This window comes from Psittacula echo (assembly GCF_963264785.1).
Source record: "Psittacula echo genome assembly, chromosome: 4".
Taxonomy (NCBI): domain Eukaryota; kingdom Metazoa; phylum Chordata; class Aves; order Psittaciformes; family Psittacidae; genus Psittacula; species Psittacula echo.
In genome coordinates, this window is record NC_137738.1 from 92,409,135 (window position 1) to 92,426,390 (window position 17,256).

The 17,256-nt window shown below is 36.8% G+C and overlaps 1 protein-coding gene across 11 annotated transcripts in view; it reads right to left on the reverse strand.

Moving 5' to 3' along the window:
• The window catches only part of KIDINS220 (kinase D interacting substrate 220), a 78,349-nt gene that overhangs the window by 38,942 nt on the left and 22,151 nt on the right, over positions 1 to 17,256 (reverse strand). For all 11 annotated transcript variants that reach the window (XM_080616847.1, XM_080616855.1, XM_080616851.1 and 8 more), the window contains 13 exons: positions 15,624 to 15,722; positions 14,902 to 15,000; positions 13,812 to 13,989; positions 13,119 to 13,283; positions 11,555 to 11,734; positions 11,029 to 11,194; positions 9,966 to 10,117; positions 8,699 to 8,988; positions 7,295 to 7,435; positions 6,426 to 6,669; positions 6,180 to 6,268; positions 5,066 to 5,210; positions 2,195 to 2,357 (listed from right to left, as the gene is read on the reverse strand). In XM_080616847.1, the coding sequence (XP_080472973.1) occupies positions 2,195 to 2,357; positions 5,066 to 5,210; positions 6,180 to 6,268; positions 6,426 to 6,669; positions 7,295 to 7,435; positions 8,699 to 8,988; positions 9,966 to 10,117; positions 11,029 to 11,194; positions 11,555 to 11,734; positions 13,119 to 13,283; positions 13,812 to 13,989; positions 14,902 to 15,000; positions 15,624 to 15,722 (2,111 nt within the window). The remainder of the gene's footprint in view (positions 1 to 2,194; positions 2,358 to 5,065; positions 5,211 to 6,179; positions 6,269 to 6,425; positions 6,670 to 7,294; positions 7,436 to 8,698; positions 8,989 to 9,965; positions 10,118 to 11,028; positions 11,195 to 11,554; positions 11,735 to 13,118; positions 13,284 to 13,811; positions 13,990 to 14,901; positions 15,001 to 15,623; positions 15,723 to 17,256) is intronic.

Sequence of the window (17,256 nt, forward strand, 5' to 3'; positions counted from 1 at the left end):
AAAGGTCACTTTCAAAGGTACAGTTCAGCAGTGGGAATAACAATACCTTGCTGAACACCATCATGGGGAAGCGACAGCACAAAACAATGTCTGTCCACCATGCAGAAGGATTAGAATCCTCGATGCATCGATTAACACCATTGATGAAAAAGTTAGCCGAGGCTTATCCCACAATGTGGAGACAGGACTTGGTAGTAAACAGACTGGAGGCAAAAAAAGCAGCAACTTTTTATATCCCGCCTGGTAGGGAAGGCCTCAATTGGGATGTGGAAAAGTGGGAAGCTGCAATAGGCAAACCATCGCCTGCCATGTCACCAGAGAGGCCCAGACAAGAACTGATAAAACAACCACCAGACACGGCATCCTCCGACTCACCAGAAGAACCAGGCACGCAGGACCATTCCGTAGAGACAGAATCATCCCCTCTGGTACCACAAGATTTGCAAGCACCGGATCTCAACTTAGGACCCCCACTGCCAGTAAGACCCAAGGGGGGCAGAAGAGGCTCGAGGATCCAAGCGTTTGGGATGTCTGTCTTAAGCAACCTACTAATCGTCCTCAGCGTTGCACAGGTCATGTTTTTCTTGTTGACAAAAACTCGCGAAATACTGAGGAAGCTAGACTGGTGGTGGACTTCTCTCAATTTTCCAGAGGAAAGAACGCATCGTCCTTTCCAAAATACTGGGCCCTGAAACTCTGCGCATTGTCCAGGATACTGCCCCTGGAGATGTCCCAGATTTCTTTGGATGTGTCTCAGGCTTTTCATCATATTCCTACGCATCCTCTTAGTGCTGTGCGGCTTGCTGTATCTGACGGACAACACATCTATTATTTTAGGAAAGCTCCAGGGGGGTTGGTCTCAGCCCTTTTCTCCTCCATCTCTTCTCTACTGCCCTCGCAGCCGAAATTGCTCACTGTCTCAATATTTGGGCTTTCACTTATATGGATGACTCCCTTCTCTGCCACCCAAGTCATCGCTACCTTGCTACAGCTAGCCACGCTGTATGCAATTTTCTTCACGCAGTCAGCATAAGAATAAACTATGATAAACATACGCCCTCTCCTGTTCATGAAATCAGATTCCTTGGATACAAGATTTCAAGAACTGACATTTGCATTCCTTCAGATCAGCGGGAAAAGACTTTGGCCGTAATTAAGAAGATTCAACCTGGAAAAGCATATGACTTCGAGATCATGCAGAGACTTGTGGGACATTTGAACTTTTTACTTCTGTTCACACGAGAACATATTTCTTTGTTGATTCCAATGTACAGAACAATTTCTCAGAAATGTAATTTTGTGTTTTCTCATACATACAAGATTCTGCTTAAAAAGATGTTGAACCAGAGAGTAAAAATAGAATTGGTACATAAATTGTCTGTATCAATTCCTAGAGTAGCCACTGATGCTACCACCCCTGATGTTGGAGCCATATCCCGTATCACCGGTGGATAGTTCCACATCAGGTTTAGCAAACCGAGAGCAATTCATATGCAAGAATTGCTGATGGTGCTAGTCACCAGGTTACTCATTAACCCAAGGTCAATATTGGCTGATTTTGCTTTCTTCCTATAGGCCCAGCTCCCAGTCACATTCTTTCTCTTGCATCTCCCACTGTCATCAAATCACTTGACATAATCCACAAGTCCTTTCTTACAAGCAGTTCTGGTGCGGCATGTTCATTGGCAACACAAGGACCATTTGCTCTCAGCTGCAATACTTGAACAGCTCTGTTGGACAGCAACTTGTATCAGCAGTGGAGAAAGTCATGCTTCACTTCAACATTCTGTAACTGCAGCAAAAGGCACTACCATAGCCCCAAGAACACTTGCTATGCACCAAACCTTCAGAGATCTTTACTAGTAAAGGCAGTTTTTGCAGAGCTTAGCTCAGATTTCTAACTCGGGAAAAAAAAACACCACAACGTCTAGCTTGGCCAAGGTAGAGATAGAAACCATCTCAAGAGACAGAAACACTATCTGTGGAAGACTTCAGCACCCATTCATACGTAGGGCATTAAACAGCAATGAAAGTAATTTAAAAGTTTCCAAAAGTTAACAGAAGAGACTAAGATTGTGGGAACTTTTGATTACAACTGGGTAGCTGTTTGAAAGCCATGTTATTCTAATAATCATTAATAATGACTGCTATTTTAGTCTTTGAAAGTGCGTACCATTGCCAGAATAACACCTACCTCTCATAGATGGTTTTTAAAGTCAGCTGATCTGGAACACCTTCAGTCTCTTCAAGATGCAGTATGAGCCATGACGTTCTATACGGCCACTGCTCTGTGAGATTGATCCAACTAGCCAGCCTATCCCAATTGAATGTGATCTGATTAGCTCTCAATAAACGACCTAATGTAACAGGGAAGAAGGGAAGAAACACATGATTTTTTTTTTCCATTATGAAAGATCCCCCCATCAAGTAACAGCTATGTAAGCGCTTTAACTTGATCTCTGAACTTTCTGGTATTGTATTTTTAGCTCAGTAAGTTCAAAATCATCCCAAGTCACATCTGAAAATATCATTTCACAACCTAATAAAAATTTTTGCAAATACGGGTCAGAACACAAACTCTCCAAAACTGTCAACTTCAGCTCCATTTTAAACACATACTACCACCATCCTGTTAAAAGCGAATCTTAAGTTACTTTAACAAAACTCAATAGAGAATTTTACACAGCATTAATTTCTTAATTAAGAAAAATCATGCTAATACTGTGAAAGATTTTCTGGCCAGTGGCATATTTAATATGGTCAAAGTAAGTTAAGCATACAACTACCATCTTCAATAGCCAATAAAGTAAAATTCAAAACTATAAACAAAAGACTGTTTCAAGTTAATAAGGCAAGACATGGATTAAAATAAAACTGATTTTAAAAAAACAGAAAAAGTTAATGCTACAGTTTATGCATTCCAAGTTTTAGCAAATTTTCTAAAATTGCATTATTAATACTGGTGACGATGTGCAGCTTACAGCCTGAAGGCTCTGCTCACAAAGCTGTTCATGAAATCACCATATATAGCCACAGATTATAGTACACTAAAAGCGCTCTTGCAGGGATTGGTTTGTTTTTTCACAACTAACAATTTGTGATTTTGTTAGTTTTGCATATGCATTACAGTCGAGCAAAATGAGACATTTCATGCTACAAATTGTAATGACAATACTACAAGACTGCACATTTATTTAAAAGATTAGATCAGAATTTTAGAGCTGTTATTGCATACGAATGATTACTAAAAAAAGGAAAAGGCAGGGGAAAATGGGGAAAATGACAAATTAACATTCTTCTATTAATTATGCTAGCAATTAAGTTAATGGAATAGAAAATAACCCATGGGTTATTTTTACTTAACTTAAACAGCCTTTACATTTAACTCTTTATAACCTGAGTGAAGCTATATTACGACAATCCAAACTACGCAAGCAGTGGGAATAGAACTGCAGAGACAGCCAACCACTCTGTGTTACCCACGTTGGTTCAGCAGAGCTGAACCTCAGCTCAGACATACAATTATATTCTGGTATCATATTTCCTACTGAGATGCTCACCTTGGCACTGTACTACACCTGAATCAATTGCACCTACTCGTGACATACTGGAAATAAGTACTTCCAAAGGCAAATGCTGGGCAGTGGAGGTAGCATTGATATTGGTGTTGCAGATTTCTGCTACCAAATGGATCAGCAAGTTCAGTTTTGGCGTGTACTATTACTCTGTGCATCTATTGGTAAAGCAAACACCCTACAGGCAACCCTGAGTGGTTGCAGCAGGTTTCTTAGCTCCAGCTATGTGCTGTGTAATAGAAACAGGTTGATTTCTGAGCTGCACCCAATGCAGGCAACATGGATACAATCACCCGATGGAGAACTTAATGCCAAATCTGCTGATCCCACCCTGATATGCCTGCAGGCAATCGTGATACTTCTGTATCTGTGAAAGTTTTCTTCCCTCACAGTGAAAAGGTGTTTTACTACCATGTGGTGAATAACGGCAGTTTTCTATAAGGGTACCCATCCTAATCATAAACATTTAGAATACAAAGCCTGGCACAGATAAAAAATTAAATTTAATCCTTTTGAGTTATGGATACTGAAATTAAGCTCAAGCTTTTGGCAGGATATTTTTTTTCTGGTTAAAGATCAAGCCAGTTCTGAGTAAATGTCCAAGTTGCCCAGAAACCTCATTCTGTACAATAGCAAATGCTTATGTAAAAGCTTCAGAATATAAGGAAAAATAATATTCTCTTTTGTTATTCCAGCCCCTGGCAATTCATTGCTTGCTTTCTATTAGTACTAGATGAATTTTACTTTTCAGGTATTTAATTGTTTCTGAATCCATGTAAGCTTCCTACATCCATCTGATACTGTTGCAGAGTTACGCACTTAGCTATATAGTGTGAAAAGTAACTGAATTCTTTTGTTCTGAAAGGCTATTTGGTGCCTTTTGTTGTCTGTAATCGAAAAGACAGTAACAATTATTCCCCGTTCACTTTCTACATGACACATGTTTTTATTAGACTTCCACAACTCCTTTACCAATTGTTTCCAGTTTTCAAACCTCAAAGACATCAATGTCTTGATTGTGTTTTGTTGAAGAGGTCATAAAATGCTATCACGAGCCCCAGACAACCATTTAGAAGAAAATGAACTCCAAATATCCATATCAAACATGTAAAGGATGCACACCTGGGTTTGCCTTGCAGTTTACCTCTTAAGATACCAACACCATGGGCTTTGTTCACATCAGAGTATTACAAACTCAAAAAAAGTATTTTATTATCCCACTTCAAAATTAAAAATATAAAGCTTCCCTAAAAATGTAGACTAGAATTATTTGCCAACTGAAGTCAATGAAGCAACAAATATTTTTTAAATTCTACACAGAATAGTCTACAACTTTGCTTACACTCTGGAAGATTTTGCTTCAGAAGGAGTTCGAAAAAACACATGGACTGCCTTTAGTTAAATTCAGTTTACACACTAAAAAGTCTGAGTATAATTACAAGCGACCAAAACACAATACTGTTTACTGTACAAAAACACGCCACACTTACCTGTCACTGAAACAATATTTAGCAACCTTCTCATGGTCTGAGGACTGATATCACTGAACCAATCCTCTGTAACCAGCAGCTTGGTCAAATCAAAAGACATCTGGCGGGTAATGGTACGCTGTATCTGGCGTCTTCGGTAAGTATCCTGACAATGACACAAAAAAGGCAAGGAATTCCGATTGGCATAGAAAACTTTAATGTATTTGAAATACTTCAGTTTTACTTGATTATAAAGTTTGAACCTTTGTGAGAATACGTATCTGTGAGGCTGACATTTATACCATAAGAATATTTATCAGTACTCAATTTTGATTTAGCAGTGTAACAGTTGAACATGGAGAGTTACATGTTATACTTCCATGCCAACTCTGAGAGGGCAAAATAGAGCAACACAGTGAGATACTTTGTATAAAGGTTACTAATTTCAGCATTGCAATCACTGCTTCCTACTGTCTCTATAAGAAGTTATTGCCATCCATTTACTAATTACATCCTAAAATTAAAGTGAACATCAGGTTCCTCTGTTACAGAACTCCCTAAGTCTCTACTTGTGGCAGCTCAAAAACCTCACGATCCTCAGATTCTGCACTGCTTTCTACTACATCCTAGATACCTTTTATTTAACCACTTTCTGATTTTACATAAAGATGGGAAAACAGAACAGAAAGCAGAAGACAGTGTGGTGGACATGTTGCAGTAAAAGTCTAATACTGTAATATTCTAAATTCCTTTATTTGCTCAATTACTGCCCCTTGTTGATACACTCTGTGACAAAATGATACCACGCTTATATACAAAAATACAGAAAACCATCAATAGATAGATAGATAGATCATAGCTACTGCCAATACGCTGTACCACCTCAGCATTTACAGAGAGCTGAATTTAAGTATATGTGGAAAAGAACACTGGTGAGGAGTGCTTTCTCCTCTTTTACAGAGCACCAGTCTACTGATTTAAGAATGTACATTTCCTACATGGATCATTTACAATAATTTCATAAAAATTATTTGATAAGTCTTCCAAGCTGGCATAATTAAAAACATGAAAGAAAAAAGAAAAGAAAAAAAAAAGCATTACCAGTATCTCCATCTAGTCTAAAAAGTTTTCTCACCCGCCTATTGAGAGCAGTTTTGCTACCAAGCTTGCTCATTTCTCCAAGACTGTTCTGAGAAACTCTCCTGTCAACCTCTTCATGTAATCCTACAGAAAGGAAAACAAAATGCAGGCATTTTTCTCCATTCATATACATTTGACTGACTTTATAAAAATAACATTAACGATCTACCAATTATTTAAATAGTTTGTTCCAAGCCCAGATATTTGGAACATTGGTTTTGTAACTCCTGCATAACCTTACCTGCATTGTCTGTATAAGGAATATCTCCATTGGTTGTCGAAGCTACCATCAGTTTTTTTGCATTACTAAGCCCTCTGCTATTCAGAAAAACAGGCAAATGGACTATGTTTCTCATGTAATCATGTCCATTTATGTTTGAATCACGTAGAACACTGTTGAGATTCTGATTAATAGCCTTTATAATGATGTGTGGGTCACTTGCAAAAATAGCAATAAATGGGCCTTTCGAAAACAAGACTCGCACCTGTAAAGAAGTAAACAGTAAACCTCGTTAATAATAATTAATAGTAAGCGTGGATCATTTGAATATCTGACTCAGCATTTTGTATTCATTCAGTTCAAGTTATAAACTTGAGAGGACAACTCACGTATAGACATGTTGGTTTCTTCAATATGAGATATCTAGAAACTTATCCACAACTAGAAAAGAGAACACTTGACAAATTAGCAGTAGTAGCTACAGTGGAAGTCCTCACCAAGAAGGTATCGTGCAGTAATGGCCTAGCTCCCCTCAATATTTAGCATTTAAGTATTTTTCAACTGAAGTAATTCAAAAGTAAGTAAAACCTCTACAAACATCCGAAGTTTGTTACAATAGAATATTACTCTGCAATAATTTACATTACTTCAAGACTTGTCACAAGTATCAATAGGTACAGCCCTACTGGGATTTAATTTTCAACTTTAAAAACCCACTGCTCTTAGTAGTACAGTTATGCCAATATACACAAACATTAGAAGACTACAACACAGCATCTGTATACATGCCTTCTTTCTATAGAAAATGTACAATAACTGTATATGAACTCATCTATGGAAGAGATCATACTGATGATCCAGAGATCATTTTTAAACAATAATCAACTCACAGTATCAAGCATCTGTAAGACTTTATCCTGTTCACAAGCATCCAATCCATCAATAATTACAACAAGTCTTGTTTGGTTCTGAGTGAAGCTGTCAATGGTTTTTGCCATTCTGGCCATCAGTTCAACTTCACATTTCAAAACCTGTAAAAATGAAAAGCAAAGAAGGACAAGACATCTCTGTAATACTTAAAACTCACAAAAATGCACACAGTTCCTTTTGCAGATTGCTACTTATCCCAAAAATACTTCAGTAAGATCACAAAAATAAACGCATTTCACCCAAAGTGAAAGTCCTAAAATGTCACTTCCAAAACTTTAATTTCATGTTTGCACAAAAATGTACGACATATTCCAGTTGAACATAACAAAACTATCCTTATTAAGATTCCATTACAATGTTAGTTAAAAATAAAGTAACATGCACTGTAAAGCAGTATTTTAAGAGTAAACAAAGCGGTATTTGTAGCTTCAGCTAATCCACTTACATGTAACAACTATCCTTAACATAGAAACAAAGGAGGAATTCACCTGTCTTAATTTCAACAACTAACATGTAGAAATTAAAATCTCATCTTTTTGCCACTAGATTGATCTTGAATGTGCACATTAAGATGACATAAGTCATATGAATAACGCTACAGAAATACCCACATCTCTCCTTTCATTGCAAAGGATAAGCCTAACTCCTAAATGGCTGAAGTTATGCCAGATAAGTATCACCCAAAAGACAACTGTCAAGAAAAGAAACACAGCAGCAAGACACAGATACTATCTTCTGTGCTACAAAAATACATGAACAACATACTGTTATACAATGTATTAACTGTAATCTACAAAGATAATCATTATGACAGGCCGAGAGCGTTGGGCTTGCTCAGCCTGGAGAAGACTCAGAGACCTTAGAGCAGCCTTCCAGTACCTAAAGGGGCCTACAAGAAATCTGGAGAGGGACTCTTTACAAGGATACATACACATAGGACAAGAGGGAATGGCTTTATGCTGACAGAGGGGAGATTTAGATTAGACATTAGGAAAAAAATTCTTCAGTCAGGGTGGTGAGGCACCGGAACAGGTTGGCCAAAGAAGCTGTGGATGCCCCATCTCTGGAAGTGTTCAAGACCAGGCTGGACGGGGCCTTGAGCAGCCCAGTCTAGTAGAAGGTTTCCCTGCCCGTAACAGGGATGGGGTGGGTGACCTTTAAGGGCCCCTCCAACCCAAACCGTTCTATGATGCTAAAATGTTTATTTTCAAATAGAAGTACTCCCTTAATTAAAATGTCACCAAGGCTCATTCTAATGCTGTGAGACTTGGCCTGATCAAATAAATGGTGTCCCATCTTGAGAAGGCTATGGGTTTGGAGTTTTGTTTCAATTCTTTTAACGGCCAATGCATATAAATACTTACCTTCATGAACCCCTCACTTTTCAACTTGTGAAGCTTGGAGGCAGCGTTGTGAAGACGTTTTCTTTGAGAATTCAAAACTGAATCCATCACTTGCCACCATGTGCGACAATTCAAGATAAAGGCCAAACCAACAACACAGGTAACCGTTATAAGAATAACGTTCACTGTCATGTTGGCTGGTTCTACATTAAAAATTGCCAGCAGGGCAATTGCAGAAACAACACAGGACAAGATGAAGAGAAAAATCACAAAGGATGGGAGACAGCAAGTTTTCTTCCATTTCTTTTTACCTAGGAAACAAGAATTTGATATTAATATTAATGTAAAATGTAATTACAAGTGATGACAAAAGCTATTAACTTACATTCTTCTCATAAAATGCTAACTTGCACAAAAAGTCACTGCAGTATAACCATTCAGTCACAAACGTGAAAAGAAAAATTGTTTACAATTTTCCAAAATTCTTGGAAATCCTGAAGCAGAGATATTCCTTAAATCTTCAGTTTATTTCCATTATTTCAAGAAATCCATACCAGATGGAAATGATCTTTATTAAACAGATTTCAATCAGCAGTAGCATCATCTTTTGTAGCATCTCTCAGTAAGTGGATTTATTCAAGGTCAGAGAAGCTGAACTCAAACCAGAAGTAAGTCCCCTATGAATTGAAAAGTTAACCCCAAGAACTCCCTTTCTTCACAATATCATAATGTTCCAGAAATCTACAGACAGGACAGAAGAAAAAAGTTCATTCCACTTGGATAAAGTAGGAATGAATATCTCATCCCATCTGATCAGCACTCATCACAGCAGTTTATGGCTTCGGACCAACATTTGCTATATATTTATTATTTCCAAGACTAAGCAGTAGTCATTCATAAAAGCATTGAATTAAAATATAACAAACTAAACAAAACTTCTCTTAACAATACACAAAAGCATTTCCCTTTATCTGACTCAGATGCAATTTCTATAGAAAAAACACCATGCTGCATCTAAAGGGATGCAATATAAATATGCATGTCCATTGACACTTCTGAAAACTATGCTTCACAGAAGATACTCTTTTATTATATTAAAAAGAATCAAGATGAACAAAGAAAACAGGGCATTTTTCTCTCCAAAACAATACAAAGAGCTTCCCCTTCTGAATGAATTTCTGGATGGCTACAACAGTTTCTAACAAGAGCTTATAATGTGACAGAAAGAACCCCTGATAACAGTGCATTGACATGGAATAATTGGAAATGTCATTCAGGTAATAAAAACCTTGTGTATCTTCTGTCTTGAAAACTCGAAATAGCCTTGTTGCTAAGAAACCAAATTCCCTTTCGCAGGCATCAGAGAGGGTAGCAATCATCTCAGCCAATGAAGTTTCTCCACCTACACTGGACAGTCTATTGTAGTCCGTGAACAAAAATCTGGAAGAGAGAAAAACCATGTTTTTGTATACTCCAGAAAGATTCAAATATTTTCTGGAAACCAAAACAAAAATATTGCCACATCTCTGCAGCTGGAAGTTTTTTCAGGTGGCACAAACACGTAAAACACTTAAATACTTTCTTCTTTTTTTAACTCTCCATGGAATTTAAGCATTTATTTATTTATTTCTTCTATTTAGCAAACTCCTATTTGCTCCACTTCCTATTGTAAGACTTTTTTTCTTAACTAGGTAACAATGATCACATCACTAACAGCATCTCAAACAGCAGTAAAAATATAAAAATATCTTTATGATGCCAAAACATAATATTGGCAAGTATTTTTAAAACTCCATTGCAAACTATTTTCAAATATTTATTGAGGATTTAAAAAAAAAAAACACAACAGAACAAGATCACATAATAGCACCATGAGGTGAAAATACAAGCCTCTAAACAAGAGAAGTAAATAGAAGTACAAAACACATGACATAACTTTTCTTGCTTTTAGGTAAGCTAGAAGCTTTGAGTAGTCTGATGCTGTACTTATGAAAAAGGCAAAAAGGCGCCAGCAGAAATAATCAGTAAAACAAGCTTTAAACTTAATACATAGTAAGCTGTACCAGAAAACTGAATTCTTATTTTGTCTGTTACATATATCAGTACGACAGTCAAAACCCCTAATACTGAAAAGCAGCAGCGTTCAACAACTTTGCCAGAGTTGTGAAAACACCCCTATTTTCTTCAGTCTTAAAAATTTAACTACGTGCTCTTCCAGTGCTACTGTTTTTCAAATAGAAATCTCACCAGCTTTTCATAGGAAGATAAACACACAATAATACACACAGTTTAAAAAGTATCAGAGTGAAACTGAATTATTCATTCAAGAGTAAATAAATGGAATAACTAACCTGACAGGTAAAGCTTTAGTGGTTTGCTCTGGTAATTCTGGTGGGTTCACAAACATGAGTTTGAGAAGCAACTCTAAATATCCAATATGTCTTGCCAACCTCGCACTTAACACCCAGGCCCAGTTCCACCTCTCACCTTCTCTCCGGCCACCAAAGTAAATTACAGCTAAAAATAAGAAAGACATGACGGCTACATTTTAGTCAATGTTCACAACTGAATGAACTATGAAGTTTGAAAGGAGAAGGTATGGAGTTGTGTAAAAAGAGCTGAATGAATTTTTAACAGTTAACGCTAAAAGTGAGAATGGTAAGAATAACATAATGAAGTTAATATACAAAACCTGGCTGTTTTCAAGAATGCCCTCTAAAAATTACATACAAAATACAAGTAAAAGGTCTGAAGGGGTCCTATTTTCTACAAAAACTTTCAGCATTTTTTCTGAATCACAAAGCACGTCTACAAAGAAACACTGAATTCCAAAACTAAATTAAAACTTTCACAAACTTCATATAAAGTAAGACTTACTAAAGAAAATGTAGAGAACTGCTAATAAGCTGAGTGACACTGCTATTCCAAGCTTTGCATTCACTGTGAAAGCAAGCAATAAACCCAAACCTCCGCACAGCAGAAGCGTGAGGAATACAACAAGCCAGGAGAACTGAAACAAAGGTTCAATCTGCTGTCCTGCAAAAGTCTTCATTTCATCTAAAACAAAAAGACAAAAACCACTTAACATGTAAAATCATTCTAGAACAGAAAGCAAAAAGGGTATTATAATAATGATCATCTTTGAAATGAAACACTTTTCCATTAAAGTGTGCAGCTTTTCCCTATTACTGATAAAAAGACAATTATACTTGAATTCTTCTTCAAACATTAGTTCAAAACCCCAAGTTTTCATCCATGCAACGAATGAAACCATTTAAATACACAATACACTGCTTGCTGCAGGTTTTCTGCTTTTAAAGCATATTAAAAGTCATGTCATTTCCTATCCTCCTTCAGTAGTTTAAAACATATTTTATGACCCCCCCAAAAAATATATCTGTCAAAAAAACCCCACCAACAACCCCCAAAACCTCCATCACTGAAATCTGGTCCATGTTCCTTAAATAGTCAGATGTAACAGAAGAATGTAAAGGCCTCACCATTTATTTCTCTTTGCTGGTTTGTATTTACTAAAACAGGAATTCCTGAAGAAACTTATTTAGGATCTATTGAATAAGAAATACACAGTCCAGAACAAAAAGATAAATGAGGAATAGGAAGAAAATAGTGAAACAGGTGTTTTAAAAATGTAAGAGCTCTTCAACAATAAACATTAAATATGGACACCACTTCTTGTTTATGACATGGGGCACGAAGTAAACAAAATAATGTAGAGACCCCATTTTGACTATCACAGAAGCTTCTTAAAAACACAGATATCACAGAAAGTAAGCAATATCAAGACTGCTATAATTATTCTGAATTATACTGTAACATCTCAGAAAAATATCCTTTGTTAGAAAAACCTAAAGCTGTAAATAAGATGCCTATTTCCACAGTGAAAAATATTGACTCTCCATTTTCTGCATTTGCCTTCTTGTCATTACAGAAGTTCAAAAAGCTCAAACTAAATAAAGGGAAAGAGAAGAAAACTGAGCGCAGTCAAAATACACTACAGAGAAAAAAACGCTAATAGCCTGGAATTTGTTCTTGAACACTTAAAAAGAAAATACATATGACACAGGAGGCACAATAAATAAATACTGCAGCAAAACAGATCCGATCCTGATCTGACACACAAACACCCACAGCAAGGCACATTTTAGCAGCTATGCTTTCAGCAGTACCTAAAGCGTAGATTCATTGCTGCAGGAAGCCCAGAGGTCAACAGACAGCAACACTTAAAAGACTGTATTAAAAACACTTAAAATGAACAAAGCATCCTATGGATGAAGTGACCACACTGCAATTTAAATCCTTTCATTACAAAAACAGAGGCTAGATACAACACTACATGGGCCTAGGTCTGATGCAAAAACTTGTAATTCCCATGTGATGCTTTTCATAGGTAAATTCTAACCTACAGAAAATCAACTTTCACCTTCCAATTTCTTGAGCAGGAAAGATTTTCCACTACCCCACTGTGCATATAAGCCTACACAGATAGGTGGCTGCATGGTTGGTTCACTCAGAATATCAGCCAAAGCACTGCTGTACAGATCGTAACCCAGCATGTCACCGTCAGATTCCGTGGGAGACAAATGTCCTGTAATACATAAAGCAAAATACATTACAGATCCCTGCTTTAAGAAATCTCAATGTGACAATTCTCATACCTAAAATCATTAAAGGTTCACCTATATTTCTATATATACTCCTCCATAAAATGGCACATTCTTGTTCAGAAGAATTTTAAATCATCCACATAAATATCATATAATATGATAACCATTAATATAATAACCATTAAAGCTTACCACAAAAGACTCACACAAAATCCCATATCACAGCAAGTTAAAGAAAACAAGCCCTGCACAAGCAAGAGGCAGGTAAAAATGAAACAATCAGCAGAAGTTGTACCATATCCAGTGCCAAAAGTCAAAAATAAGAAGTACATTTGGCCTTTGTTAGACTTTCAGAATGCCTATTTTTTTTTGCCAATTTTTTTTAATGCTCTATTAGTTACAACATTTAAAAATCTAAACAGTTACCACTTTCCATGCAGAATGGAATAAACTGGATTCTCAATATACAAATGATAAAAAAGGATATAAAATTAAATACTTATGCTTACTGGCTCCAAATATCTGTGTTAAAATACTCTTTTGGTGGCTACAGTCAATATTGTAAGGTGTTTCTCCTGCTTTGTTGGGTCTATAAAGCAATCTACCATCTTTTGGATTTCTTAAGAGTAATTCAGCAAGTTTACGGCTTCTTCCACGAATGGCAATATGAAGTGGAGTATCTCCTTTCTGCAATTAAGTGAAAAACTAATAATATATAACATGAATTCCTAAGATTACGAACAGACCATAGGTTCCACGTTGTTTCAGATGTGTTAGTTACTTGAAATACACCTTGAGGTACTCTCAGCAGCATTAATGCCTTACAGCAAGCATTTTCTCCCCTTGACAAAGCATTACAAAAGTTTCAGAAAAGAAAAGGTAGCTCTTACAATGCTAAATCTAAGGCACTATCTTCTTAAACATTTATAACAATGTCTTAAGGCTCATGAAAGCTGTTGTCTCTATTTAGAAACAAGTGTCTACTAGTAAATTCAGAGACTTGTTGAGAACAAGAGATACTTCTTGTTAGAATTATTTCAATGTCTGCTCAGATTTATAACATCAAAACAACATTATTACTTATTTGCCCTAAATTTAATACAAAGAGGTCAGAAGGGTATCAAATAAATGTTTTTGTATCTAAAAGGTTTACAGTCAAAGTAAGTAACGCATAAGAGGACAGCAACAAACCATTGTATTTGTCCTTGGCATTGCTTAGTTTAATGCCTACTAATCAAAAAGAAATCAGTGACAAGTAACAACCATTTTCTATGCTCTTTTTCAAGTGTATTAAGAATTAGAATTCTTATCTGTGAAAATCTTACTCCTGACCTGGAATTTTTATTTCTCATATTGCTAGAAGCACCCTATTGCTAACCAAAAAAATCAATGTATTAACGGTGCGAATTAATTTATAGTTAAGTATTCTGACCTATATTATTTAGTATGTGGTTCATCTTAGTATTACGCATTTAAGCATTAAGGTCTGTCTAATTTTTAAGCCTATGGGAAACTCTTTTTGTATTAGCCTTGACAGATCACTATAAAATTCTGCTGCAAATGCAAGATGATTAAATGCACTAAATAAACATTCTTTACCTTGTCTACAGCAGAGACCTTAGCTCCTTTATCCAGAAGAAGCTCTACTATTTCAATATTTCTCATCTTGGTTGCCTTTATAAGTGGTGTTTCTCCATCCTAAAAAGGAAAAGTAAGCCTAATAAGATCTTCTCTGTATATTCAAAACCAAGCAAAAACTAGTGATAGCATAAGAAATTTAATATCAAACTTTTAAGATAATTTTTTGATATGCTGCTGTGCAAGAACACCACTTCAGAGCAAATTACAGACCTTGTATTCTAGATTGATTAGAATCACAGAACAAAATATATTTCTGTTCATAACAGTGCCAAACAGAATAAAAACAGATTCAGATATAATGCAAGATGTTTGAAAAGAGAAGAAATGGAAGAGGTAATTCACTGCTGTACATACTACTCCTTCTATTTATTTTATTCCTGCACATGCAGTAATGGTGGGTTGAACTTTCATGCGTATTAATATCAGAAACCTCATTCTTCAGTTTCCAGTAGTGCTCTCTACTCTATTACTGGCCAGGTCAATGATGCTGAGGTGAAGTACCCACTCTTTCCCCACTACTGAGTTTTAGTAGTAGGTAAAGTTTATCAACAAAGGGGACATTACCACTGCTGAAAATAAATTCTGTACCTCAGAAGAGTATTATGATCTTAACATCACACTGGACTTGAAAAAAGAACAGATATTAAACAAAGCAATTCAATTAAAATTCTAATCATTACCTTGGTACACGTTTCAGTATCAGGGTTGCACTGCAAGATATCCCTCACCATTGTAGCATTTCCTTTCTCAACTGCCCAATATAAAGCAGTTTTATTATCCTGAAAAAAAGAGAGTATTAAATGTTAACAGTACTGTCATTCAGCTGGATTCATTTAAAAAACTGTATATAAAGTACAACCACTATATTGAAAGCAGCACGTAACACAGCAAATTTGAACACAGCTGAAGGAAAAGGGACACACCACCAAATCTAATTGGCACACTAGTAGAACTGGGAGGGGAAAATGGAAACCTGGCTAGAGAATACAAATTATTTTATAAAGCCACGCAAAACATATGAATAGCTTTAACAATCCAAGCAGATTCAACCTCCTTGAAACAGTTTCCGAAACTCTATATAAAGTATTCAGTTGTAACTCAAATATTCAAGTTGTCTAATCAAGTAAACCCACTTTTTCCAGTGTTGTCCTTTTTTATTTTAGTCATGTTTCCTGGGGCTTTCTTTCTTTTAATTTAATACAGAAAATTCTCTCATATTACAACATGGAAGTGGAAACCACTCTGAAGCCTTAAAAAAAAAAATAAATTCCTTTTTGTTCTCAATTTTTCAGTATAGCTTAATAAAGCTACTGAACTGGTTGGCTGGCCTAAAAACAGGCCATGCAAGCTGAAAAGCTGTAGAAGCAGATGGACATGAAAGTCAAAACAAAGCACCAGAATGCAGATCAGCCATACACTGTACAGCTGAACCAGTTGGGATGGTTGATAGCTGCAAATCTTGTGTCATCTTTTTTTCTTTTTTTTCCAGTGATGTGTTCTGTCCCAGAAAGTCTCCATGCCTCCACTTTTTATGTAGCCTAGTGATCACATCATGACTTTTTCTGTTTGATGCTCACTGTATAGAGACACTTTAAGAAAGGGCTCTGAACACACCCCCGCTTCTAAGTAGGAATGTCGAAGTTCCCCTTGCAGCCTTCTCCCTTGCTTGCTTCTTTCATTTGCAGCAATTTCTCTCCCACTGGTGGGCTTCACTGACTTTAAAGCCTTTCTTGACAGTTTAACAGTCCTAGCCACTAGGATTTCTTTTTTCTGGTCACCTGAGCTTCATGTCCTCCATACTTCCATCAGGTGGCTTCCAACAAGACACCAGCCTGAGGAAGCTGACTCTGCACCAGCAACACCAGCTGCACAGCCAGGCACTGGTCTGTCAGATGCTCCCAGCTGGGCCCTTAAGCTTTATCAGAAGGGCTAGAAAGAACATCAAGAGCAAGTCATCCACAGCCCCAGCACTCACTCCCAGAGCCCTGTAGTCACATTCTGTTTGCTCCAAGTCTCCCCAGCTAGTGTCCATATGAATGAACATACGCAGCAAGGACCACAGTTGCTGTACAAGACTCTACAATCTTTCTGGAACATCACAGATTTGAGCAGGCAGCAAAACGCCCCAGATTAGCTGGTCCTAATCTAAAGTTCTGAAGCACACAGCCAGAATCTTCCTCTGATGGTACTCACTCCTCCTGTGTCGACAAGTTTTCTCCATATGTTTTCTCACAAATATTTTCTCTGGATTAACCACTGCAAATGGCTATACAGATACTCTTACACTGCCAGAAGTCACAAGCTTCCCACCCC